Here is a 27,085-nt window from a genome sequence, read left to right as displayed (position 1 = left end):
CCTTTACATGGGAGCCTCTGGGCTCACAGCCCCCAGGGAGAGTTGCCCTGGAAGTGTTCTCTTCCCCACAGGAGTCCTGAATGCGTTTCTCCTCGGTCCTGGTGACAAGTGACAATCACACCTGGTACCAGGGAGGCAAGGACAGGAGATGTTCCTTCCATGCTCCCTGTGAGGAAGGAACGCACAGAGCGGGATTTCATCACACCCCCTCCTCTCCGGGATGGGCTTCAAAGCAAGCAGTTGGCGTTTCTGCGGGGACAGGCCATCGGGGTGGGGCTGCTCCCTCCCCTCACCTCCTGTCTGCCATCAGCAGCTGGTTCCGACAGGTGCTTGGCTGCCCACGGCAGATGGTGACCGAAATGGGATGGTTGGCAGGGCTCTCCACACGCCGCCCTCCCATCATACGCAGATGTGTGTACAAACACGTGTCTGAGCGCATGGCTTTGTTCTAAAGGACCTGCGTCCGGTTTCAGGTGACACCAGGAGGCTCATTCCAGAGGACAGGCATGGTCCCTGGGCCACCGCTCGGTATCTGGCTGCCAGGCTGAAGGGGCACGTGCCTGCGCCCAGGCACAGCATCCTCCATCCTCCGTTCTGCAGCCACGTGTCTCCCGGCTGGTGCATCTGCCCTGGATTCTGCCTGCCTCCCCAGCGCGCCCCATGAGGCTCTGGGTTCTGTCTGGGAAAGGCCCACGAAGGCCCAGCTGCAGTGGCCACGCCGCCCCAGGACTCCGGAGCAGAGGCTGGGCCCTGCTTTGCTTCTGTCATCTGTAACCTAGGGCGTGGTCCTCCGCGCATCCGATGGAGACACTGGTGGGATCCCAAATGCACTAGGAGCCTCATCTTGGTGGAACAGCAGGACATGTCTGTGGCCCGGTGCTGGGGGACAGGATCACGCAGCTCGTCCTCGGGAGGCAGCCCAGCCCCTTTACCCCTGAGCTGAGAGCCGCCCGATGACTGAGCCTCCCCACCCACCGGGGACCAAGGCCTCGCCAGCGCCGTCCCCCAGCGTTGCTGCCCACAGCTTCGCAGAAGCCCCGCCTGCGCCGTGTTTGGGCTGCTCTTTCCAAACAGCTAACCAGCCAAGGCAACCAGATGAGGGTGACATCTGGCTTGAGACCGTTGCCAAGTCACTGCTGTTCCATCGCTGGCAGGAAGGAGGTGAGCTCCCTGTGCCAGATTCTAAAAGAGAGAGAGAGAATAAAAATGTGTGTTCCACACCCCACATTTCTTCCTTCTTTTTGCCCTGACACCTCAGCTGTCACTTTGCTTTCCCTGGAACTCGGACGTCTGAAGACCCAACATCCATAACTATTTAGAGCAGACTTTCACCGCCTGATGGCAGACAAAGCACTGGGGCAAATGATGTGATGGGGCTGGAGTGGTGAGACTTAAAGGCGAGCTCAGAGGGAAAGTGCACACAGGCGCGTGCACACACATACGTGATGGATCACAGTGGGACAGCGGGGTGACAGAGAGGAGCTATTCACTGAGCGTCTTCCACGGATGAGGCTCTCCGCAGTGAGTGTGTTTTTAGCGAACTGAACAGGATGAAAATAAGACAACACGGATGAAGTGCCGTGTTCCCTGCTCCCCTTGGCTCGTGGTCAGCATGAGGGACAGACTTGAGGGTCATGACATGAGTCAGCAGGACCAGATGGGGGGCTGTGGCAACAGTCCAGCCAAAGGTTGGTGATGGCTTAGCCTGGGAAGTATCGATGAGGGTAGGGTGGACTCATGTTAGCTGTGTGACCTTGGGCGAGTTCCTTAACTTCTCTGAGCCTCAAGTCAAGATGGAGTGTTGAGATTTGCTTGAGAAACAGGATTTGCTCTGAGACATCAGAGAGCAGAGGGTTGACAGTAGCAAAGAGATGGCTAGCCTGGGGAATAGGTGGCTGGTTATGTCTTGCACCAAGAGTGGGAGCAGGAGAAGATGGACTGCTTCAGCTTGGGCTGTGCTGTGTCTGAAGCTCTAGTGGGGTTGGGGGTTGGGGGGCAGGTGTGGCAGGTTTCAGTAAGCAAGTAAAGAGGAGGGTCGGGATCCCAGGAAATGGTGGGGGATAGAAATACGGAGAGTGAGGCATCCTTGGTCCAAACAGCCCAGTACCTGGGGTGCAGGACAGTTTGTCTTCTTCTTCTATTTTTTTTTTTCAGAGAATAAGCCCCATGTAAGTGTTACTATTACTTTTATCAAGAAAAGGAACAATTTACACACCTTCACAGACTTAGGAATAAAGCACAAGGCTGCTGATGTCTTCTGAATTAATTAGACCCTCTCCAATAATTTTTTTGGGGGGGGATAGTTTGTATTCGTACTGAAACTCCTACTTGTTCAGTACGTTTCTATTTTACTGCCTCTTCTGCATCCTGTGGTGACTGCATACCGCATCTTGATCAGATACCAATTCTGAGAGTTTTGTCAAGGATCTCTTAAATCTTTAAGCTACTCTGGCGAGGCAGAGATTCTTTGAGTGGATTAATAGGATTGCAAAGAAGACCTAATAGCTGTAGAATTCTTAGGCTTTCCAAAAAGCAGTGGACAGACACACTGACAAGCTTCCACACCAAATTCCCATTTTTCGAGGGTCCTCTGGAGATCAGCAGCACAGCAGGAAATCTCTGTCGTCACAAACGGGGAACTAGTTTAACGACAGGAGCCAAAATAAATGGCCATATCTCCAGGAAGGAGGAGTATAAAAATGGGAGTTCTCAGGATCGTTAACTTGGACCAGTCTTAATTCACATCTATATAGTGATATTCAAAGGGGAATAGGTAATAAAAACATCCAAGGTTTTAGATGAAGTTAATTTCTTCCATCATGTTGAAAGCAGGTAGTGTAAATATTGTACCATGGGCCAGGTATACTGTGCCACAGAGGGCCTGAAATACTTTTTAGTTAAGAAGGCAGATATAGTGAGTGATTGAGGACAGGGAATCAGGAGTTGGGCTACCTGGGTTCAAATCCTGCCCCACAACCCTGTGCTGAGTCAGAGGGGCTATTCTGAGGCTGGCATAAGTAACACATGCAGGGTGGCGCCTGGCACAGAGGAGGGACTAGAGGAATGTCAGCTCTTAGCGCCTCTTCACCTCCCCCCAACCCCACACCCACATCCTATTCCTTGTCTGCCAGAAACATGGGATTATCACCAGGGTCTTAATAGACATCATGCAAGATACTTCTTCAAAGGGAAAATCGAAGGAAAAGAAACCCCCCTCCCCAAACTCCAGGCCTGTGTCCAGCCGCTGTGCAGCTGTGACATTCAGCACTGCCCTGCGGACAGAGCCCCAGCAGTGCAGTGCAGGCAGTGTGGTCCATGGGCTGTCTCCAAACCATGGTGTGTGAAACCCTCATTGAGTGTCTCTAGAAAAATAGGGAAGCGTGAAATGAGGCTTCAGTTAGAAGGCTCTGGTTTTCCCACCTTCTCTCGGCAGAATCCCTGCCACTTCCCGCAGTAGGACATTCCAAGGGCTCAAAAAGATCGTGACATCTTCAAAAATAACTAACAGTGCGAGCAGGGCTACTGAAATGGAACACGGTGTTCCTAGCATGTTGTTCCATCGATTCCTCCAGGCAGCACTGGGAGGGAGGTACTTATCCCCATTTTACAGAAGGGACGGCCAAGCCTCAAGGCCACGTGGTTTGATAGAGCCAGGAGTAGAATTAGACCCCTCTTGTCATTAACATCTGTACAAACATGGTCTCCTTGAGAACCCCGGAGATACCATACGGCTTTCTTGATACTTAGAGACACAAAGTGCTGCTTTGAATATATAGCGTCATTGTCTTGACTCCAGGTCGCTTTAACCAGAAAGCATGCTGATTATATGGCGGCGTCACCACATTTAAACCGTATAATTAGCTTATGTTCTGCCGTCTTCCCTTGAGGGAGTTCCAGTTCTTCTCCTAGTTCTGAGCCTTGGAGAAAATTAAAATTACGCTTTGGCCAAGAACACCCATAGCCTATTTTGGATCCCCTCTTTAATTTTCCCTTTTCTTTTCTCCTTCCTTCTCCCCCTTCCTTTCTTCTTTGAAAAAAAAAAAAACAACCCTGACTGCACTTCATCACTAAGAGGCTTAAACAGCCTGAATAGAGAGTCTTCATTAATCCAGACCCCTCCGTCTTATCTCCACTCGGGTTTTATTTGTTCCTTTGTTACCGTATTAGCAATTAGAAGAACAGAAGAGGCAAGAGTCCTCCGCTGATGCCTCCTTAGACGTTGAGATGCAGTTGCCTGGAACTAGAAAGCATCGCGGGCCTGGGCCTGTCACCCCAGCTTCAGGACCGCATGCTGACAGCATCACAGGAAACAGCCTTCTGTGTGTCCTACTCCCGTTTCCTTGCACTGTGTCATCTTTAAGCCTTGGAGGAGACCAACAAAAGCTTCTTTTCTCTCTTTCTTTAACATCATCATATATTCCCTACCATGTGAGGCTAGAAGTGAGAGCATTAAAGCAAAATATATCTTAAATGTATTTTCTCCTCGAGCTTTTATTTTATTCCAGTCCTATTTTTAGTTTTCTTTGATAATAAAAAAAAAATCCAGTCATTTGAATTCTTAGCCCTCGACTGTACAGTGTGAGGTTATACATACTGCAGCCCCAGGGGGGATTTCTGCTTGCAAGCTGGCCAGCCTGTTTGCAGTTGACAGATGTAACCTACTCCAGGGCAGAGGAAGTCTCAAGGGAGGTTTTAATTTCTTAATATTGAAATGAGCACAACTTTTATTGTCTTAATCAGTGAATAAAAAAGCAATAAAGTTGCAAAGTCTCATTCTTTAAACTCAGTGTAAGAGGATTTTAAGAAATTATAATTGCTTTTGAAATAACTGTTGAAAGTTAATTTTCTCTGTGTTCGGGAAGATTCTTCCAGCAGCTCTGCAGATGGACAGTCATATTGCAGTTACGTGAAACATTTTTCTGAGCTGTCCTGTGGACACCAGTCCTCGGCAGGGAGAGGGTGTCTGCTAAGACATGCCGAGTGGGTGTACTTTGTCTTTGAAGAGAACGTGGCTTGGTTTTCATCACGTTTCATGAGCTCAGAATACAGGAGCATGCATTTACAATTGCAGCAGAAATCTTTTAATGCAAACTGCAGTCTTTCAGAAGATCTGCTCCTTTAGGCAAGGGGCTGTATTGAGGTATATTTCTGACTATGAATAAAGGATTTTCTAATGATAATTAATGGCCTTTATAAAGTCATAGTGAGCGTGTTTCAACTGTTTGTCTGAACAAATAATTATTTTATACACAGAAAGCTGATGTATTACATGCAGTCATTCTTACGTCTTTCTTACTTTAATCCAACTTAAGCCCACATTTCTTAAAAACAAAAGTTCCTCAATTGCTGGGGCCACATGCTATTCAATTCTGGTCCCCTGGGACCTTGTACAGTGTCTTCCCTGGAACGCAATGAATATTTCTTGAGCTAAACTGAAAAAAGAAAATTGCTTAAGGAGCTTTGTGTATGTGTGTGCGTGTATGTATATGTGTGTGTACATATATATATAGAGCGAGATAGCTATCTTATACAATATAAAATATAAAATACCACGTTAGAGATGTGGAGACAAGATGCCCAGTGAGAGTGCACCAGAGTCCCAGGGGAGGGGTTGTGCATTTAAAATCAAAATGCAACTTTGGAATATGTAAAGTATTCTCAAAATTCAACAATAACAACAACAAATCAATGTTAAAAATGGATAAAAGATGTGAACAGACACTTCACCACAGAAGATATACAGAAGGAAGTAAGAACATTAAAAGAAGCTTAACATTATTCATCATTAGGGAAATGCAAATTACAACCACATTGGAAGACTACCACACCCCATTTAGCATGGCGAAATTAAAAAATAATGGCAGTTTATCCCTTCTCTCTCCCTCCCGCACTGCCGGTAACCATAAGTTTGTTTTCTATGTCTATGAGTCTGTTTCTGTTTTATAAATAAGTTCATTTGTCTTTTTTTTTTTTAGATTCCATATATGAGTGATATCATATGATATTTTTCTTTCTCTTTCTGGCTTACTTTACTTAGCATGAGAATCTCCAGGTCCATCCAGGTTGCTGCAAATGGCATTACTTCATTCTTTTTAATGACTGAGTAGTACTCCATTGTATAAATATACCGCAGCTTCTTTATCCAGTCATCTGTCGAAGGACATTTAAGTTGTTTCCATGTCACCAGAAATTGACACAACATTGTAAACTGACTATACTTCAACAAAAATCATCATCATCGTGGCAATACCAAGTGCTGGCAAGACACAGAGCAGTGAGAACTCTCAAACATTGCTGGTGGAAATGCATGTTTGCACAACTCTGAGACTCTGCTAAAAGCCACAGATGTGAAAACTTCAAAATGCTGGATTTATGGCATGTGAACTGTATCTCAGTAAAATAGTTATCTGACAAAAAGAAGCACAGTTTAGAAAAGGCTCCAAAACATGTGGCCGAAACAGAGGACATGGGTAACAGGTGGATGACCGCCTAGTTTAATCTTCCCATTTCACAGTTGGGGAAACTGAGGCCCAGATGCAGACCAGTGAAGCAGGCTGCCCAGTGGAATCAATTCGTGCAATCAACACGAATTTCTTTACACGTTCTACGGTTATGGTGAGCAGCCAGCCCAGCTGACCTCAGACCGTCCTAGTTTTAGCCCTGACAGTCCCACATCCTGAGAAGCCCCCATCCTGGGCCAATCAGGCCTGTTGGCCGCACTGTCTGTGGTTCAAACTGGGATGAATATTCGTCCCTGTGGCTCTGAATCCCTGACATTCATGCATAAATGAGAAATGGCGGTATTCAGGGAAGTTCCTTTGCCTTGCTGACTTCCGTGTTCTAAACTTAAGCAGCTGGCATTTTGCTTTAAGTTCTTTTCTATTCAGCCTTTCAGAAGGAAATCGTTCTTTCCTTTTAATGAAATCTAGATGTCATCCTGAAAGCCAGTGTCCTTGGCTTCCTTGAAAGTGACAAGTGGATTCTTTTGTATACTAGACGCTAAAGATCTGACAAAAACAGAGGTTGGCGTTAATTGATTTCAGATATGAAAAAGCAGATTATAACCGCTCACAGTTATACTCAGAGAACATGGAGAGGAAGAGGGAGACAGACCCATTTCCTGTAAAAGCCGTGAAAGGAAACCTCATGTAGCAAAAGTCATTTGAATTCCTTTTCAAAACCAGCAGACCTCAGAGGGAAGATCTATTCAAGAGAAGCCAGCAGGCCTTGGATGTGGGGTTGGTGTGAGTCACCGCGTGGGTGGAGGAGGGCCTGCGGAAGCCAGAGCAAATGGGCAGTGGCGCATTTCAGCCACACAGCTCTGAGCTTCTCCCCTGGCCTGAAGCGGGGGGCCCAGCTCAGCCCCTGTCCTTCCCCGGCCAGGGCTGCCGCCCAGCCCAGCCTGACGGGGCTCCACCTTCCGAGACACGAAGTCGAGAAGCAGGAGGACCCAGTTCCTCTGGCACCCAGGAGACGGTGCTTGGAATTTGTCAGGTGTGGGGAGGCAAAGGATAACCACTGAGTCATGGAAAAACGAACACTGGCCATCTCCTCCCCACCCATCCCCACCTTCCTTGGCCCATCTGCCTTAAAGACATGGCCACAGGCAAGCAGGTGACCTCAGAGGCATCTGCCAGCTTTGCTGGGTCCCAGTGTTTCCTTTAATCTTGTAGAGTGCTCTGATGTGTCCCTGCGGTTACAGGGCAGGCGATGGACGAAGTGTGTCGCTGGGTCACCTTAAGTGGGAGCCAGCAGAGAAAAAGACCATAAGCTTGATGCCTCCAAAGGCCTCTCCCCCTACCTGCTTTCATCTGCTCCTGCTGTTTGGCCTGAGTCCCTTTCAGCTTCCGGGACTCTCCCCCTACTCTGCCCCCTGCCCTGTCCAGGCTCATGACCCCCTCCCTCCGTGCACTTGGGGCAGGCCCATCACTGTCCTCACAGCTGCCCATCGTAAGATTGTCGCGTCACTGCTCACCTCCGTGGGACCTCCCCTTCCCGGCTGGATTGGTCTTTCCTTCCTCTGCGGCCCCACGGCCTCTGCACCTCCGGTGTTCTGGCACGTTCCGTCTGCCTTTACCTGCATGTATGAGCTGTCTCCTCTAGCAGAATTCTGACCTCCCTGAGTGATGGGCCATGGTCCTCTTCACTCCCCAGCATGTGGGCGTGGCTCCCACTTTGTCACGGGTCAGCCATCCCATCCCTTGGCCCATCACGTGACCAGCCTCCCTGTCTGAATCGAAATCTCCTCCAACGCTGGGAGCGTCTCTTCCCCCGTCCGGCCTCGCCAGCTCCTGCTGTGTAACAGGCACTTAGGTTGTAATTGCTCCCATGTCTGCTGTGTTTCCTGCTCCAGAGAGAGCTCTTTCAGGTCAGGGGTTGCCTGGTCCCCCTCCATGTTCCTAACGCCTGGCACAGTCCATGGCGCACGGCGAATGCCCCGCTGGCATTAGTTAATTAAGTGGGATTGTAGAGTTAAAGAGCTTATTTGCAGGGAAGTCTCGTGACCGGCTCACGTGAGCACTGCCTGTCTTCCTGGATGTTTCAGCATCACATCCCAAACCCGGGACAACTGGGATCTGTACTAGAGGAAGAAAATATTCCGCGTGGGGGGCTCTGCTCCACATTGTCACTGCCCTCACAGCAGCCCCAGCTGGAGCAGTGCTGGCCGCTGTGGCCGAGGGGAAAGTGCGATGCTCGTGCTGGCGCGGGGCAGCATCTGCCCAGAAACGGCAGAAGTCCCTTCCACTGGCAGCCTTGTGACTAGAGCAAGTCATGTGGGCACGCTGACCTCAAGACGGAGGGCAGGGGATGTTGGCGACCACGAACAGAGTCTGCCACGCTTGTCCCCTGGAGCAGAGCTTCTCAAGTTCTAGCACGCACATGGATCGCCTGGAGGGAGTGTTAAAATGCAGATCCTGATTCAGTAGGTCTGGGCAGGGGCCAGATTTCACATTTCTAACAAGCTGTTGGACCGTTGTCCACATCTTTACGGGCCAAACTGAACTCCTTCCCTGTCCCCGTCTCTGCAGCGATAGAACTCAGCTCTCAGCTCTCTCATTTTGTGTTGCAAACCGAGAAAAGCATCCTTGAAGGTCAGAAGACACTTGTGATTTACCTCGAGGGTGAGGGGGACACAGAGGGATGGATAATGAAAGCCGTTAAGTGCTCGGCACAGCACAGCGGCGGAGTCTGGGGAAGGACAGAGCACAAGGATGCTGCAGCTCTTCTAAGAAGCCAGGATCCTTCCGTCCAGAGGCCACCATTTACATAAGCAGATTTGGTAAATGGACCCAATTAGACCTAATTGTGTCACCTCTTTGTCTGCTTTGCCCCTGTTAGTTTCACGGAGCTGGGAAGAGTCAGTGCAGCTCTGACTCGGCTTCATAAAGGCTTCAGCCCCATCGAGCACCCTCCTCATCCATGTCACGTCATTGTCCCCAGGATCTTCTTCTCACCCTTGCAAGTGCTGCTGGTCACTGACGGGCTCGGGCCGGTTCCGTGGTTCCAGAGCCTGGAGCTCCTGTTGTCCCAGGGGCCTCTCTGTGTTGAAGGCAGGCAGCCTGCCCCTCCTCCTGGTGGCTGAGGCTGAACCCGGACAGCGGCACACCGGCTCCCTGCTCACCTGCAGCCGAGTGGTACCAAACTGGAAGCGTGTGTGCCTCTGCTCAGCTCAGGAGAGATGGGGTTTTCCTTTCTAGCGGTTTTATTTAAAAGTCGTGCCAGTCACTTTGTATCCTTTCCCAGAAGTTTTGATTGATGGCAATCTGGTCAGCCAGAAGCTGCCAATGGAACAAAACTGCTGACTTGGGCACTGGAGTTGGTGTTGCTTATTAAACCTGCACGACGGGGTGTGCATGTGTGTGCGCATGCACACGTGCAGGATGGAAACAGCGCAGTATTCGACGGAATTAGATCTGGAAGGAACTGAAGGGCTCTCTGTTGAGAAGGGAAAGTAGGAACCAAGGAGGGGTTCTACCTGTACGTGCTCCCCGCCGCCACTAGAGGGCAGAGTGCGGGACAGCATCCCAGTCCCCTGGCTCCTGCCGGGAGCCTTTTCCTCTCACGTGGACCTGGTTGGCCTTTGGGCAGCAATTTCTGGTTGAGCTCTTAAAAGTCAAACCCTCATTTCCTGTGGGCTCAGAATCATAAACTGGATTTCACTTCTAGGAAGTTACTTTCTTACCATTAAAAATCTTTAAAAAGTGATCATAAAATGGAACACACACTTAGCTTTTTACAAATACCGTCATCAAAACGGAACACTTAAGAGAAGGTTAAATTCTATCAGCGGGCAGAGGAAACAGGGTTTGCTTGGATTGGACTTAATGAGGCTTTTGAAAAATAGGCATCTGATGGGGTTTGAACTATAGGTATCTTCTTCCTTTCCTGGTGACTTTCTCATTGGCCACAGAGCCATTTCTCTTTGGGCCTTCCAACTGCGATCGAAATTAAGGTCATCTATCTTGAAAATCCTCTTTGCTGGCTGGATATGCTGGCATGTTCCAGCACCCTAAGAGGGGCTGTGCAGTTGCTATGATGACTTGCACATCCAAAGGTTCTGAATACAGGGCCTGTGGGTGGACTTTGGTGGGTCATAGAATCATTTGAAATTATAAGCAAATATGTGATGGTGAGTTTATGTGGGAAGAGCATCCACAGTGTTTATCAGGTTCCCAAGGGAATCCATGGCCCCCTCCCAAGGATGTTAAGAGCCACTATCATAAATTGGGTTTCTTTTTTATAACGATCCATTTTCTAAAAAGGGAAGGTGTCCATGGGTCACTCTGTGTACTGTGGGGGTTGAGTGTATGTCACTCGGCATCCTCATGTACACCTGTATTCACATGCGTGTGAGCACACACACACGCAACTGTGCACCTACGTCCTGGGCTTTGCTGTCCTCCACTGAGACATAAGAGTAGCAATTCCTCCCTCTTAAGGCAGTGAAAGCCTCACATGGACTAGGACTTTGGAGACACTGCAGTTCAGGGATGAAGGCAGACTTCTCCACCTCGACACACTCCTAACCCTACCTGTCGATGCCCCAGCTTGGCCTGTGCTGCTGTGACCTCCGGGCTGCGTTCAGGGAGGTGTAAGAGTCTGTCTTTTCCACACAGTATAGTGAGTATCCCTGGGTGCTTGGAGCCTCTCCGGATGCTAACAGTAAGCTTGTTAGCAGGTTACAGTAAGCAGAATGGTCACGTGTTCATTAATTTTATTAAGAGAAAGTCTTCCTGCCGACAGCCCTCTAAGGATGGGTTGGACCCAGGGCACACTTGCTGGCAGAACGCCTGTAAGGGAATTGCCAGGCCACTTTCTGGGGCATGTGTGGTGTTCAGCGGAGTGGCTGGCGCTGGAGACGCCTATTAGGGGCCAGGAGCTCTGCCCCGATGAGTAGCTGCCCACCTCTCTTTCCTGCCCCACAGAGATGGACTCAGAGCTGTAGAAGTCGAGAGGGCTGAGGAGTGGAGACGGAGATCTACTTAAGGAGGGCAAGATGGTGGGCTCCTTTCCCCAGGGTGGATGTCGGTGGGAAGGCAGACCAGGACCATCATGTAGTCAAAATACGCCAGGATGCTCTGTGCTGTCTCTGCCTCATCTTGGATTCTCATCACAGCCCAGGGAGTGAGGTATTATGCCTATTTTACAGATAGAAAAGCTGCCTGCAAGAAGAAAGTGATAAGAGAATAAAAACAGAGGAGGAGGCTTCCTGGGGCCATCTAAAAAAAGGGTGAGATAAGACTCTGTGAGAAGGGGAGGGCGGATATAGCCCAGTGGTAGAGTGTGTGCCTAGCATGCACGAGGTTCTGGGTTCAACCCCCAGTACCTCTGTTTAAATAAATAAATTACCTGCCCCCTCAAGGAAAAAAAATTATATATAAAAAAGAGTCTGTGAGAAAAACGTGGCCAACTGATTGCATTAGGTGACACCCCGCACCGAGAGCTCCTGGACCAGGTGTCACACTGATGTGCGTTATTTCATGTTAGACCCCTCTTACTTCCCTCTCAAAAATCAGCAAGGAAAAAAAAACTGCCACAAACAAGGAGTTTTAGATAATTGCTTTAGAGTCAACAAGAGTGGAAGAATTAGGGACAGGAAAGTTAGGCCCAGAGAGTTCTTGTAACGCCAGAGGGGAGTGGGAGTGGGAGTGAATAATTAACTGCAATGTCTCAAGCGCTGTAAGGGGCAGCAGTATTGTGGGAGTCTGGAAAATGGAGGAACTTCAGCCTCCTAAAACCAGGAAAGGGTTTAAAGAGGTGGGAGCATTTGACCTGGGTCCTGAAGGATGGATAGGAGCTCGTGCAATAAAGAAGACAGAATGCGGTATTGTGTAAAAGAATGGAATATTCAGGAAATATATGTTTCAAAACGACCCAAGACAGTTGTACTCAGAGAGGGAAAGGAAAGTGCTAAAAAAACCAGGGAGGGGGATGAAGCTGAGGAGGTGGGGTGGGCCCTGCAGGAAGGGGGAGGGGCCGAGCGGGTTCTCCCAGGGATCTAGGTTTAAGGTGGTGCTATTACCAGCGCCTGCTCTCCCAGCTCCAGGGGCGATAATCAGACGGGTCCTGGAGGGGATACCTGTTCTGTTTAGCCCTGTAGTTGGGCCCAGCATGGGGAGGGGGTGAAAGAGAAGGGGAAGGACATCCTCAACTGACCGTCAGCGACAAGATCTAAAGTCACCTCGGGAACCCCTGGCACTGCCTCCAGCTGTGTATGTGTGTGTGTGGCCGGGGAGGCAGGTATTGGTTGAAGGCCGTGGGAGAGGCCCGGCCTGACTTGCTCTCATAAGGATGCACATGAGGAAGCAGAGGGCCGGGGCTCTGGGAACGACGGAAACAGACGAGATAGGGTTCTTCATTTTCCCACTTCCTCTGTTTTACATCCAGTTTCTTTTGCGCCCTTTTGTCCCCTCTGCGCAGTTTCAGAGACAGCGTTGAGGACAGCCCTGTGCCAAGTGAGGCCTCAGCCTGGAGGCTGCTGGCCCAGTGCATGGGGGCGACGTCTGCCCCAGTGCAGACGTGGCCAGAATGTCCCAGCCTAACGGGAGGTGCAGGAGGGCAGCGTGTGGCTCTGTCCCCTGTGGGTTTTCATCGCTGTTTATTCTCGGTTCTCCTCTCAAATGAAAGCGAAGCGTCTGCCATCGTGTGGCGGAGCCCGGTACTGCACCCCGCGCCTCCCCGCTGCTCCCGGAAGGATGCTGCCCTGGGCTGGTCCTGGGCAGGCTGGCATGAGAGGCGGAGGGGAGCCAGGTATTAGCGCTCACTGGCGCCGGCCTCCCTACCTCGGGAAAAGGAGCTTCTGGAGACGGCGACTGCGAGCTCGGGGGCCTCAGGAAGGCCGAACTCATTTGTACAAGAGGATGGCCATTTGTGAGGGAGAGAAGTCCCGGCGGGCGGGTGGCAGGTGAGGAGGTGGCACGCAGAGAGGACGAGCTGGGATGAGGCTGAGAGGAGGCAGCGGTACAGCCCTCTCGCAGCAGGAACACTCCCATTAAGTGAGGTCCCGGCAGGGAAGCTTCCCAGGTCACAGTGCGAGGTCACCGCGGCACGTGGGGACTCGTGGAGCGCGGAGCATCAGCCCTGCGGCGTGTGAACCAGGCGGAGGGATGAGTTCCCCGAGGCCATCGCAGGCCTTCAGACTGGAGAGGGTGTGAGCTCCAGCCCTGAGTCTGGAACCTTAAGGATCTAACCTTTTATTTGGTATTTGGCTCCAGCTACAAGAGCCAAGAAATGATTTTGAATCAGTTGGAGAAGTTCTCTGGCTCTCTTGAACGTGGGCCAGGAATGGTAAGGCCTCACCTCTTTTTCTTTTATGACCTCCCAGGTGCTGCCTGGGGGAGCCAGCATGCTCCACACACCAGAATATTCCATTGCCACAGCCACCTCATGTCCCAGAGGCTCCCTTCAGTGTCCCTTCTTCACAGGCAAATCCTAGTCATGACGGAAGTAAGTGCCCTGGGCTGCACGTGGTGGCTGCTCCCTGGTCTGCTTTTTGCTCACAGTGAGATTATTCCTGACTCACAGTCTAACCGGGACAGTTAACCAGTCCCAGGTTCTCATGCTCCCTGAGGCTCTTGTTCCTGAAAACAATCCTGGCACCAAATGCCGTGTTCGCTGGGGTTCAGTCACAGAAACAGAAAGTGTTCTAGGTATTTCAAGCAGGATGGATTTTACAAAGAGGGGTTACTGCTTCCAGAATCATTTGAAAGGCTGTTGGAGTGAAGGTCAGGGGGCAGCACGCCTGGATTTCAGGATGCTCAGAAGGTCCAGCAATTGCTAACCATCATCGCGATGACTGTAACTGCCAGCCGCACAGAAGGGACTGACCCTTGGGAGGAGCTGGTCTGCTCTCTGCAGGTGCTTCTGCCCGTCCTCCCCGCTGCACCTGGTGGGCGATGGCTTCTCCTTCCGTCTACCTGCCAAATGCCACATGCGCTTCTCTCCTTGGTGGAATCTAAACCGGAGCGCTGTTGGCAGTAGGATCTGGGAAATGCGGTCTCCCGGCTTTCAGCCTGTGCAGTAGCAGGGCCACCTGAGAATGTCGGGGGTCAAGGACAGTACCTGACACACTTTTCAGTACGGACAGTAACAACAGGACCTCTTTTAGATGGCTGTTGTGAGGCTGAAATTCACAGAGTGTGGCATATGGTGAACCCTCCATAATGGTTGGTTTACAAAAAAAAAAAATTGAAACTGAAGTCAGAGTGGCTCCCCGTTCTCATTTCTGACCCCGTAAGGAGCCCGGCTGCTTCTGAGCTGCGAGGTCCAACCCACCCACCTTGGTGAAGGTCCCGTCCTTGACAGTCCCGGCCTGCTGGGCATCACATCCTCAGTTGACCTCATCCCAGCTCAAAGAGTTGGTGGAGATTCAGGAAGAAGGTAAAAGTTCTCAGGGGGAAACTGGGGCAGTGAATCATGATGAATATTACATTGGATTCCCCATGCTGTGCAGATTTGAGGACTTCATCCTAAATGGACCGAGACAGTCAAAAGGCTTGTCGGTTCCCTCATGAAGACACAAGTTGAGGATGGGCCCTGCACCCCGGTCCCAAGTGGAACCAGCAGAACCGGGGTCGAGTCTCTGTAGCCTCGTGCTCAGCTGCTCCGAGCAGCCTGCGCCAGGAAGGAATCAGGGCACAGCTGAAACCCAAAAGGGAGCGGAAACGGCTAAGCTCCATGGGGAACAATGTCTATTTCTTAATCCGTCTCCTGCCCCAAATAGCTCCGCTCTCCTCCCCCACTGGTGTTTACGTGTGTTTCTTTCCCTGACAGCAGATGCCAGCAGGCCTTCAACTGGGTCACAGAGGGCGGGGGTGAGCCCACCAGGCCCTCAGGCCACGTCCTCCCCTGACCTCACTCCCCAGGCTCCGGGCCTGGAGTGCCAGAGCCCAGAGCCCGGGAGGCCCCCTGCCCTCCAGGGCATCCCGGCAGGGTCCCTGCTGCCCAGAACCACAGCGAGGGAGCGAGTGGGGCGCCTGTGTCTGGCCTGCGGCGAGTGGGCCGAGAGGCTGCGCTGGGCAGTGTGCAGCCCGCCTTCCCTGCCCTTTCATCCCCTCCCCCTGCAGCCCGGCCTGAGTCCTCTCGGGGGCCCCTGTCTCCCAGGGCAGCCGGGGAGCCCCACGCCCTGCTGCTTCCCCCGGAAACAGGGCCCCAACCAGGGCTCCTGACACCCACAGGGACCGCTGCACATCCCCAGCCACGTGTCTGCCCCTCACCTCCCGACCTCCCGCCCCTCCTCCTTCCCAGGACCCCTGCTGGTCCCCAGCCCTGATGGTCCTTTCCCTCCACAGGTTCTGTCGGAGCACGGCTTCGGCCCAATCACCACAGACATCCGGGAGGGCCAGGCTTTCTACTACGCGGAGGATTACCACCAGCAGTACCTGAGCAAGAACCCCGACGGCTACTGCGGCCTCGGGGGCACCGGGGTGGCCTGTCCGCTGGGTATTAAAAAGTAATCTGTCTCCACATGGCCAGCCCTTGAGGTCACAGCAAAAAAAAAAAAAAAAATCAAAAATCAAAAATCAAAAACGCTTCCAACAAATCAGGCAATTCTTTTGTATTTCCCAAGGGGCTTTTCAAAGTGCACAAAGGCCCCTAAAAATCATGTTCATTGAGGTGTAATTGACATGAGGTGCAATGGATGATTGATAGCATGTAATTTAGCCTCTAATTAATAAGTAATAGTGGGAGAAGAGCTGTGAAGTTTTTTGAATCATTTGTTGTCTGAGGGAGATCATGAATAATCAGCGTTCACCCTTCTTGTGCCTGGGTGTCTGCCCTGGACTCTATGGGACAAAGCTGGGAGACTGTCGCCGGGCTAGGGCAGGTGGGAAGTCCTCTGTCTGTGCCCTGTTGCACTTCACATGCCCTCTGGCTTTCCAGTGCCTTAAAATTTGTAAACCTTTATCTCCTCCGTGAATCATTACTTGAAATACTTTGCTCTTCTGATCCTGTGCACGTGTCAGGAGCTTTCTCTCCTTTCAGTCCTCCCGGTGGCAGGGAAAGGCAGTGAATTAGCGTAACCCTTTGCTTACAGCTATGAGAAGTGCTCGTTCTAATAAAAGTGTGCAATCTAATAATACAAACTGATGTCTCATCTGTGTTTTACTTGCTTAGATAAGATATCTCTAAGTATTGTCAGATAAATTTTAGAACTCTCAAAGAGCTTGGGAGGGAAAAAAAAAACCCGAAAAATCGTTTTCACCCAAATGGGAAATACGATTGAAATCTTTGGAAAACACATACAGCTCTAGCTCCTTGCAACGTTAGCAATAAAACTTTAGTAATAATGGCTGTTTACCACATGCCTGCCACAGCCGTCAGTCACATCAGGGACTATTCTAGATAGAGAACAGACACATCAAATCGCTGCCCTTACGAGTCTTTAAATTCAAAACAAGAGGTCGAGGGGCATCCGCAATAAACACATGAATAAATAAGATAATTGCTGGTCTTGAGAAATGCTATGAAGATGATAAATAGGATGAGATTATAAATTGTGTCTGGGGGCCGAGGAGCTGTGTTCAGAGCTGTTTTAGCTACGAGGTGGTGACATGTAAGTTGATAACTGAATGATCTGAACGATGGAAAGGAGGAAGGGGGAGGAGAGTTGGGGGAGGAGAGCAGAGCTCTGAGGGCAGGAGACGGATTAAGAAATAAGACATTGTTCCTCAGAGATAACAGCCCGTTTCTTCCTTCTCCCTCTTGGAGTTCCACTAACACATCAAGAGTGGAGTGAATATATCTCGTCACTGTCAGCATCCCCGCTGTGACTGCTTGAAGGAAAAGCTTTTCAAATAGAAGGACCAGGAAGTACAAATGGCCAAAGCCAGGGCAGAGGTGGGGTGTGGGTCGGGGGTGGGTACGGTGTCGGAATTTTTGCTGTTTAAGAAGCAGAAAGACCAGTGAGGCTGGAATAGCGTGAATGAGGAAGGTACTGGAGAGAGGTATCTCAGAACTGTCGGAAGAGCCAGACCATGCAGAGTCTTCTAAGAACAGGTTACTAGGATTTAAATTTTTTTTAATTTTTATAATTTAAATTTAAATTTTTATAATTTAAATGTTACATAATTGTCTTTCTCTGTCTGATTTACTTCATTTAGTATGATAATCTCCAGGTCCATTCATGTCACTGCAAATGGCATTATTCTATTCTTTTTTATGGCAGAGTAGTATTCCATTGTATAAATATACCACATCTTCTTTATCCATTCATCTATTGATGGGTATTTAGGTTGCTTCCATGTCTTGGCTACTGTAAATACTGCTGCTATGAACATTGAGGTGCATGTATCTTTTCAATTAGAGTTTTCTCTGAATATATGCCCAGGAGTGGGATTGCTGGATCATACAGTAACTCTATTTTTAGTTTTTTAAGGAATCGCCATTGTGTTCTCCATAGTGGCTGCACCAATTTACATTCTCAGTGTATGAGGGTTCCCTTTTCCCCGTGCCCTCTCCAGCATTTATTATTTGTAGACTTTTTGATGATGGCCATCCTGACTGGTGCGAGGTGATACCTCATTGTAGTTTTGGTTTACATTCTCCAATAATTAGCGATGTTGAGCATGTTTTCATGTGCCACTTGGCCATCTGTATGCCTTCTTTGGAGAAATGTCTATTTAGGTCTTCTGCCCATTTTTTTGATTGGACCGATAAGGGCTTAATTTCCAAAATATACAAACAGCTCATACAACTCAATAACAAAAAACAAACAACCCACCCAATATCTGTGTGTTTCTTCCCCACCTCATCTCTCGGACATGTCTGCTTTGGTGAGTTCCTGATCCCGAATCTTAGCATTGTTACTCACGATCTCTTGAGAGGCAGAAGCAGCATTTACTGGGGCTCAGAAGCAGGGGGTAGAAAAGAACAAGGACCTTTCTAGAGACCAAGTCTGTAGAGCTCAGGGAATGAGCTGCAAACGAAGGGGAAGGGAGGAGTTGGAACGTTTCTCATTGCAGGAGCAGAAGACGTGGAAAACGGAAGCAGCTGTGGAAGGGGACCTGCTTGTAAGCGGCAGGGGACCAGGCTTTCTGGCATACCCTCCTCGTGGCCGGGTGCTCTAGCCAAACCTTTGGAGAGGCCTGCAGCTGAAGTTGGTAACCTGCCTCCAAGTTCTAGGGGCACCATCGACCTGCGGAGGGGAGGGGTGCGGTGGTCCCAGGTCTATTTTGAGCTCTCCTGTAGATATACGATTGTTTCAGGCACAGCTAATCGCACAAGAATCCCTCTTCACAAGGTACTGCCCACCCTTGGCCTTACTCTACAAACTGAGAAGGACGCTGGGTTTTGAGGCAATGCAGAGTTTAATCACGGGTATGACAGAAGCATCACAAAGCACAGTAACCAGATGGCCCAGGGTGATAGATGCAAACTAGACCCGGAGTCTGGCTGATGCTTAAAGGGCCTCTTTGCGCTCAAGGTCACCTTCTCGATCCATAACAGATAATTAGACACCTTCGTGTATACGCCGAGCCGTTTCTCCCGGCCGCAGCCCACTCCCCAGCTGACAATGCCCAGCTGGTACCATATGTTTGTGGCTTTTTTCTGGCAAACCAGAGGCCCCCCACTGTCACCCTAGGAGAGAAAAGTTGTTTGGGAGTGGAAGGGGCAGTGGGAAGTGGCTCTTAGAGCCTACTGAGGTGCGTGGGCCCCTGACACAAGGCCAGAAGCACTGACGCTGTCTTTCGATGAGTGGATGTTTTAAATTTTTGATTAGATTCTCCAGCTGCATGCCTGTGCACCCAGCTCTGTGACCATCAGAAAGGGTAGCAAACAATTTGGTCAAAAGCAATGGTGATGAATGACAATTTGGTCAAAAAAATAAACATCCACCATCATCGTCATCCAGGCCCATGCGTTTATTTTGATGTCCCCAGGGAGTGCTTTTCTAATCCGTTTTGCCTCTCAGCACTTTTGTTGTTTTTCAGGATTCTTCCCGTCTCCCTAGAAAGATCTCATTTTGCTCTTTCTGTATTGTTCACAATAGCAAAAAGCAAAAAAACAAAACAAAACAAAAAAAAACCCAAATTCCATTATGCGTTCTACTAGGTCATTGGTTGACTACAGCAGACATACAAGCCGTACATTAGGATGCAAAAAAAATACGAAAAAACGTGTCACAGTGTTAGATAGTGGTTTAAAACATCCAGTTTTAAACAATTTACAATTTTTAAAACATCATGTAAAGATTGCCAAATAAACAGAAGGACAACAGACATCATTGACATGAAAATTAAGGAATACACTACCTTTCATGACCCCCAAACCCTGTGGAACACTTAAAAATTCCTATCAACGAAGAATGTACGTTCATCAAAAACAATCAGAAAACTGAGATACGAGGGAGAAAAAGCATGCAGGCTTCCCATGATAAGACAAACAGCTAAATTTAAATATAAGCGCGTGCGCACACACAACTGTGTGTGAGAATATTTCAGATAAGATACAGGTAAGTTCCTCTTCCCGGTCCGCCATCTATACCGCTTGCGTTTTCTTTACCACGTACACAGAGAAATGAAATAACGTTTCTGACTCCAGCCGTAAATAGGCAATTCCTCAGTCACATACAACTTTCCATATCCTCGCTTGTGCAAATACGTGCGCGTCCTTCCTCTTTTCCAGAAACGGGATCGGGCAGCACACAGTGTCTCACGGCTCATGAAGGTTTATTTTTGAAAACACCAAGTGACACACAGAAAAGTCCGCAAGAAGCACCACTTAATGATATGCCAAGAATCCAAATACAAAAGAAATAAACAACCCCTCCCCCCGAAAGTAAGACATGGGTTTGTTTGCTTGCTTTTTTTAAAAACCAGATTGTTATCATGAACAAATTGCTGTGTCCATCAACTTACTTGGAACCAAACTATTCTTTTTTAACTTATTTATATATTTTTTTTTATTGAAGTATAGTCAGTTTACAAGGCTGTGTCAATTTCTGGTGTACAGCACAGTGCTTCAGTCATATAGGAGCATACAAATTTTCGTTTTTATATTCTTTTTCACCGTAAGTTACTATAGGATACTGAATATAGTTCCCTGTGCTGTACAGCATAAACTTGTTGTGTACCTGTTTTATGTATATTAGTATCTGCAAATCTAGAACTCCTAATTTATCCCTTCCCACCCCTTTCACCCCCTGGTAACCATAAGTTTGTTTTCTATGTCTGTGAGTCTGTTTCTGTTTTGTAAATAAGTTCATTTGTCTTTTTTTTAAGATTGCACATACAAGTGATACATGGTATTTTTCTTTCTCTTTCTGGCTTATTTCACTTAGAATGGCATTCTCTGGGTCCATCCATGGTGCTGCAAAAGGCGTTATTTTATTATTTTTTATGACTGAGTAGTATTCCATTGCCAAACTATTCTTTACCCAATACTTCGAAGTCATTGGACAGTCCCACGACCTTTCTTTAAAATGAAAAATTATACTTGCATCTCTAGAGATGATGTGAAAGATGTACAGTTACGAGCTTAAATTTCCAGAGCCAAACAAACCTTGGTTCAAATCCCAGGATGAACACTTAGTTAAGAGAATGTAAATTTTGTTGTTGTTGTTTTAGCATTCTAAGCCTCGTTTTTCCGCTGGTGATAAAAATTGTCCCTCTCCTGCAGGACCGCTGTGCGGAGGGAATGAAATGGCACCTGTAGCGCACCGTGCCTGGCCCCGATACACACCAGCCTGTGCTCAGTGGTAGCTCTGGCATCTTTGTGGCTGTTGAACCAGGCAAATCTGGGCATGGCCAGGCGGGGCCGTTGGATTTGAAGCCCTGTTCCTCCTAGGCGCTCACCCCTGAAGCCGGCCTGCCTCGGTTGGAACTCTGGGCCTATAATTACCTTGCTGGAGTGTGTCCTCCGCAAGGCTGTCAGCTTTCCTGGTCCTCATTTTCCCCATCTGAAACAGGCCTGCCTCCTAGGGCTAGTCCCCAATCCTGGAAGGTGTTGTGGAGGCACTTTGGATGCTACTGTGCACTGAACGGACTAAGAGGTGGTGGAGGAGGGAACGGTACTCATGATGCGCACCACGACCCTCCTCTGCTTTGTGCGCTTCTAAATGCCTTAGTGCATGGACTGACTTTATCCTCACAACAGTCCCGGAAGGACTCTTAGTATTCCCATTTTACAGATGAGGAAATCTGGAACGGCGCAGACACAGAGGGAAGTCCAGGCAGCAAGCAGAGGAGCCGAGGGGGAGCTGAGGGAGTCTGTACCCCTAACCACTACCCTGCACAGCCTCCCTGGGGTTGCAGAGCATCTGAACTGGGTTGAACAGCATCCCTCCCAAATTCATGCCCACCCGGAAATTGGGATGCGACCTGATTTGAAAATAGGGTCTGTGCAGGTGTAATTCGTTAAATTAAGGTGAAGTCCTGCTGGATTAGAGTGGGCCCTAATCCAATGACTGATATCCTTATAAGAAGAGAAAGCAGAGGAGACATTCACACAGGGGAGAAGGCTGTGGAAGGATGAAGGCAGAGACTAGGGTGATGCATCCACAAACTAAGGAACACCCAGGGTGACCAGCAACCACCAGAAGCCAGACAAGGCAAGGAAGGATCATCCCCTGGAGCCTCCAGAGGGAGCAGAGCCCTGCCAATGCCTTGGCTTTGGACTTCCGGGCTCCGTGAGAGACCATGCTTCTGCTGTTTTGCTCCACCGCTGATCCACAGGAGAAAGGGGGGCGGGTTATGCTGCCAATGCTGGCCAGCTTTCTGGGGAAGCCCCTCTCCAAGCCGAGGAGAAGCTGCATTACCTGGCAGGCGTCCTTCCCGCCTTGAAAGTCCCCAGCACACAGCATGTTCTTGGTGAGCACTGGCATGATCTTGGAGCACGTTTCCCAGTTGACCAGCTGGATTTTGACCTTCTGTAGCACTGTATCCGTATTTTGGCGAGGAGCTGCCCCGGAGAGGAAGCAGATGTGGAGAGTGAGGATCTCAACATGGTGCCTTTGGGTTGAGGTCAAGCACCCACCCACATCCTATCTTTTCACCTCCAAGACAAGGGAGCTGCCCTATGGCCCGGGGAACAGCCCACATTTGGACTGGGTGGGGAGGGGTCAAGAGGGGTCTCCTTCTGAACCAAGACCCCCAGGACTGGGTCCCTACTGGATGTCAGCCTCAGGGAACTATCTTCTCGCCCTGCAGAAGGTGCTGCGTCCCAGCTAGGTCCTAGAAATGTATTTTGTTCAAATCCATAAGGTTGTAAAGAGAACCCACAATGACAAGTTGTGTCCTGGGGTTAGTGGCACAAAAAGATGGGCATGACAGCGTCAGGGCCCTTAAGGAGTTTGCTGCCTATGGGCTGTGGGTGAACCCAGCTCCTCGAATGTTCACTCCCCAAGATACAGATATTTTCCTCTTTGTCAGTTGCTGCGTCCCCAGAGCCTGGAACCTGCCTGGATCACAGAGGAGCTTCAGTGACTGAGGTCAATGAATCATGAGGGACTCTCAGGGAAGAAGGTGGCCTTTTTCTGAAGCTCATGAAAAGCTTCTAAGGGCAGTTCCCAAGGAGGGGTTCTAACATGGCTCTGAGCTTTGGGACCACGCGGGAATCAATGCAGAGCCATCTGAGTGCCTCTTGGGGCAAGCAGCACAGCAGGGAGCGTGTTTGTCCCTGCCCTGCTGGTTATGGGGGAAGTCACATTTACCAGGAAGGAAGACAAACAGACACCACTTTGTGGGATGGCTGGGCAGAGTGGCAGAAGTAGGTTACACGTGGACCCTCGAAGGACAAATTCATATTCAGTGTATCCCCTCCTTTTTGGCCTGGATCTGTGGTTTTCAAATATTCTAGCCGCAGAAGCCTTGATCACAAGGGAGCAGAACTGGCCCCACCCATTGGAACAAGAACTGCTCTGGCGAACACCAGCTTGGGCTTCCTGGAGGCCAGGCCGTTTCACCCACTGGTACGTCCTCAGAACTCCTCTAAGTCACCCTTCAGACTCTGAACACTTCTGCCTGGGCGTCCCCTGAGGCCCTGCTCCACAATATGGCATAGAACTTGCTGCAGGAGCCCAGGAAAGCCCAGGAGAGACGGCTCCCACGTGAACTGAGAAAATGTTTCATCAGGGACCTTAAATGAGAACTAGGAGTCCCCAGATCCACAAGCCAGGCTGCCTAAGCCCAGAAGAGCCCCTCCGTGAAGAGCTTCTCATTGTCAGCCGCAGCCAGGGTCCCACCCCCATCCCCCCAGCCCCCGGGTTGGGCTGTGGTAACTCACCAGTCACGCCCCATCCGGTCACCCAGCAGTTTCTCCATCTGCCTAGGTCTGTGACCTCTGAAAGGCAGATGGGTACCTTCTTGGCACCCAAGTTAAGTGGGGACTTAAGCAAGAGCAAAGCGATGTCATTGTTGAAGAGCCAGTTGTCAAAATTAGGATGAGTAATACGCCTGCTCACTTTGACCTTTGTTAAGTTCTGCATGCCATTAAGATCTTCTTCGCCATGTATGACCTTCAAGGCAGCTCTGATTCCAAAACAAAAGAAAGAGGGAAAAAAGGGATGAAAAGTGCTCCTTGGGAGGAAATGTCTGCACTGTCTGAGACTGTCATCCCGAGAGCCAGGGGACAGAGGGCATCTGGGGCCGTGCACTTGGCACAGAGCTGAGCAGGAGGAGCCAGACCCGTAGCGCCAGTCCTGCCCTCCGGCCAGCCGACCTGACGGCCTCTTACTTGGGCAAATACACCTGTAAATGTCATCAACAAACGCCTGGGAAGCCACGCTGTGCACGAGTAATTGAGGGACTGGACCTTGATTTGCAAGAAAAGCCGGACTGGCTATCTTACAGGCACCTGGGAAGTTTCACAAAAATACCATTTCGTGGGCCGGGACGCAGACAGCACCTTCTGCCACACAGCCAGGCCTGGTGTCCTGCCCTCGGGGGCCAATCCTGCTAGGGGCCCCCAGCTCCGTAGTCACTGTCAGCCCACTCTCTCTCTGAGCGAGAGCAAGTGCTTAGGGAAGGACTCTCCAGACGTTCGCACCAGGACCATGCGCACTTAGCAGAATGCTGAGGAATCCAAGGTCCGTTCTGCAGTTCCGGCCCCACATGGTGGGCTGGGCCCCAGCGCAGGAGGGGAGGAGCTCCTCTCCGTCCGCAAAGCGTGATGCATAACCATCCAGGCGTATACCTCCTGGTGTTTTGTTTTATGGTTGATGAACGAGTAGGGGCAAATATTCTACCACGACTAGTTTGAAAAGGAAAAATTCTGTCTGCGATACTTACTTAGTTTTGCCTTTGAAGCAGTGGGATGCAGTTAGAATCCACCACTCACTGAGGATCGATCCTCCACAGAGATGTTTGCTTTTGTGAAAGATACTCACCTGCCATGGGAAATCTCTAATGTCTGCAGGCGCCCCACCTATGATCTCCAAGGGTTCTAACTTCCTGGGATTGCTTCTGATTCTCTGGCCGCATTTCACTAAGAACAGAAAGAAGGAAGAGGGAGGGGAGACCGAGGGCCCGACAATCAAGGTTGATTGGCTTGGAAGAAGTTCAAGTATGATGCCCCTGCCTCCTCACCCCGCAGCAGGCAGACAGCGGTGGATTAGCCAGGTTAATACCCGGTGGGGGGCCCAGCAAACAAAATTGATGCCCTCCATGCCTACCGAGGGCCCCCCAATTTTCCACCTGTGAGACTGTGCTTATGGAGGGGCAACGGCTCCTGCCTTCACCATGACTGTCCCTCTCTGAGGGCCTGGGGGTGAACGGCACACAGCCCCAAGCACTGGGGCTGGGTCCTGCTACTGTCCCCCAGGAAGGAAACCCAAGGGAAATTGACCAGCCCCTCCTTTCCTAACTGATTTCCCTGCATTTCCCATGGAGATTAGCGGCACCATCTTTCGCTCAATTTCATCCCTAAACATCATCCCAGTCAGACCTTGAGAGAAATAAAAATTTTGGCATTTCCTCCGTGATAGGATTGTTTTAACATCTTCTGATGGCTTTCAAACATCTGAGCTATGAGAAAAATAAACATCATCGGATCTAAAAATGTTGGGTGCTTACTATTTGCCAGGCACCATTCTGTTTTGTCTAAATTAATTAATTTAATTTTCTTACAAAACCCCATGAGGAGGCAGAAATTTTAAAGAGAAGACAATGAAGGCAACTTTACGGTTAGGACATCTGGCCAAGACCAACAGCTGATAAACGATGGAGCTAAGATTTGAACAGAGGCAGTTGGCTTCAGAGCCTGTTTCCATGACCACTGGGCAAACTGCCTTCTAAGTGTTCACCATATTTATACATGGGGAGGAAAGGCAATGACATTCAAAAATGTTCACAGAAGTGCATCATTTAAAAGGTATATCTATTCAAACCAGCTCTCCACCACGCATCACCACCGCCCACGTGGTTCCCACACCACATGTCACCAAACCAACATGCCCACCACCACACAGCCCCGTCACCACACACCCCTGCCATGACACAACCCGCCCGCCACAGCTGTCCCCACCACATGTCACCATCAAGCCCAGCACTCGTCCCTGCACGTTTTATTGCCACCAGTGCGCATCGCCACCACTGCCAGTCACCACCACGGCCGCCGCTGATCATTGCCTTTGGGTTTCTCTCCTCTGACTTCCCTGGCCCTTCAGCTCCCCAGAAGTGCCCTGCTCCTTCCTATCTCTGAGCTCTTCCCTGTGCGCCTGCCAGATGGTGCTCCTTTGTATGTTTAATACTTCCTTCCCCTCACTAGGGAGTAAAACTGCGTAAGGGTAGGAAATGAATATGTCGTCCTTGGTCATAAAGCATCTCTCTCCTAAAACCACTCCCGGCACGGGGTAGAGGTTGGATACCTGTCCATCAAGAGACTGACAGCATAACACGAGTCTCTGTAAGTTCTCCAGACCCAGGGAGATGAATCCATAGTAGGTGTTAAGACGCTGCCTTCATTACAGTTATATTATTTATGGTTTTGCATTCGACCTGCTAGTCTCCACAGGATCCTTCAGAATATTTTCAAAGAGAAAGCAGCAGGGAAATGCCTTTTTAGGATCACACGTGGCCTTAAAGCTGCAAGACCCGGCTGGTTGGCACCTCCAGGTTGACAGCTGGTTACCCCTTTCAAAGGGTTTATTTACACTGGCCATTTACTCAGGAAAACTCTGGTACCTAACACAGGTGTTAAGCGCGCACGCACACACACACACCAGGCTTGTCCACACGTAACTTTGAAGTTGGGGACGTTTGGGGAGCAACAACCTCAAAGCCCTGTCCAGGGGTCCCAGCACCAGCGTCACCACGGGGGCCTTACTGAAAGTGTAGTCCCTCCAGTCCGGGAACTACGGAATCAGCATCCCGGAACTTGACTTTCTGAACAAGCTCCCCAGGCGATTCTCCTGCCCGCCAAGGAGCGAGCGCCCCGGAGAGGCACAGACCCGAGAACACCCCAAGAGACCTACGGGGCAGGCCGCTGTGAGGCCAGGGCAGCAGCAGGGCGACGGGCAGCAGAAGCACTGCTCTTCCGTCCCTCCACCCTGTCATTGTCCCCTGTCTTTACTGAAGCCGATGGAGGGGCTTCGGGTGAAACTGCGCATATTCAGTTCAGAGGGACTGAGTCAGGGCTTCGCTCTCCG

General features: G+C 50.0%; 2 protein-coding genes across 6 annotated transcripts in view; one reads left to right on the top strand and one right to left on the bottom strand.

Moving 5' to 3' along the window:
* MSRA (methionine sulfoxide reductase A) overlaps positions 1–16,029 on the top strand; it is a 285,156-nt gene extending 269,127 nt beyond the window's left edge. The window contains exon 6 of the mRNA XM_072952597.1: positions 15,792–16,029. Coding sequence (XP_072808698.1) covers positions 15,792–15,956 — 165 coding nt within the window. The 3' untranslated portion in view covers positions 15,957–16,029. The remainder of the gene's footprint in view (positions 1–15,791) is intronic.
* LOC140690689 (serine protease 52-like) lies at positions 1,043–27,085 on the bottom strand. Of its 5 annotated transcripts, none has more exons than XM_072952594.1 (5): positions 26,912–27,085; positions 24,729–24,924; positions 23,725–23,969; positions 22,259–22,401; positions 1,043–1,182 (listed from the first exon to the last, which is right to left on the bottom strand). In XM_072952594.1, exons 1-5 carry the CDS (start codon positions 26,991–26,993, stop codon positions 1,075–1,077), a joined length of 774 nt encoding a protein of 257 aa, XP_072808695.1. In that variant the 5' UTR covers positions 26,994–27,085; the 3' UTR covers positions 1,043–1,074. The 5 variants fall into 5 exon arrangements, with proteins under 5 accessions (XP_072808695.1, XP_072808697.1, XP_072808693.1 ...); XM_072952596.1 differs by lacking the exon at positions 1,043–1,182 and adding an exon at positions 11,377–11,663 and having other exon boundaries at positions 26,912–27,083; XM_072952592.1 differs by lacking the exon at positions 1,043–1,182 and adding an exon at positions 18,527–19,080 and having other exon boundaries at positions 26,912–27,084.

The sequence above is a fragment of the Vicugna pacos genome, chromosome 31, assembly GCF_048564905.1.
Source record: "Vicugna pacos chromosome 31, VicPac4, whole genome shotgun sequence".
NCBI lineage: Eukaryota > Metazoa > Chordata > Mammalia > Artiodactyla > Camelidae > Vicugna > Vicugna pacos.
The sequence above is the reverse complement of the archived record's forward strand: the minus strand, read 5'-3'. Positions and strand labels throughout refer to the sequence as shown.

What these genes read in the sequence shown, in the direction of transcription:
- LOC140690689 (XM_072952592.1), bottom strand. Translation starts at nt 26,993, where the DNA reads ATGACAGGGTGGAGGGACGGAAGAGCAGTGCTTCTGCTGCCCGTCGCC. An exon ending in GCCTCACAGCGGCCTGCCCC is followed by an intron (nt 24,925 to 26,911) that starts GTAGGTCTCTTG and finishes TTCTGTTCTTAG; the next exon opens with TGAAATGCGGCCAGAGAATC. An exon ending in GCGGGAAGGACGCCTGCCAG is followed by an intron (nt 19,081 to 22,258) that starts GTAATGCAGCTT and finishes TTTCTCTCCTAG; the next exon opens with GGTGACAGTGGGGGGCCTCT.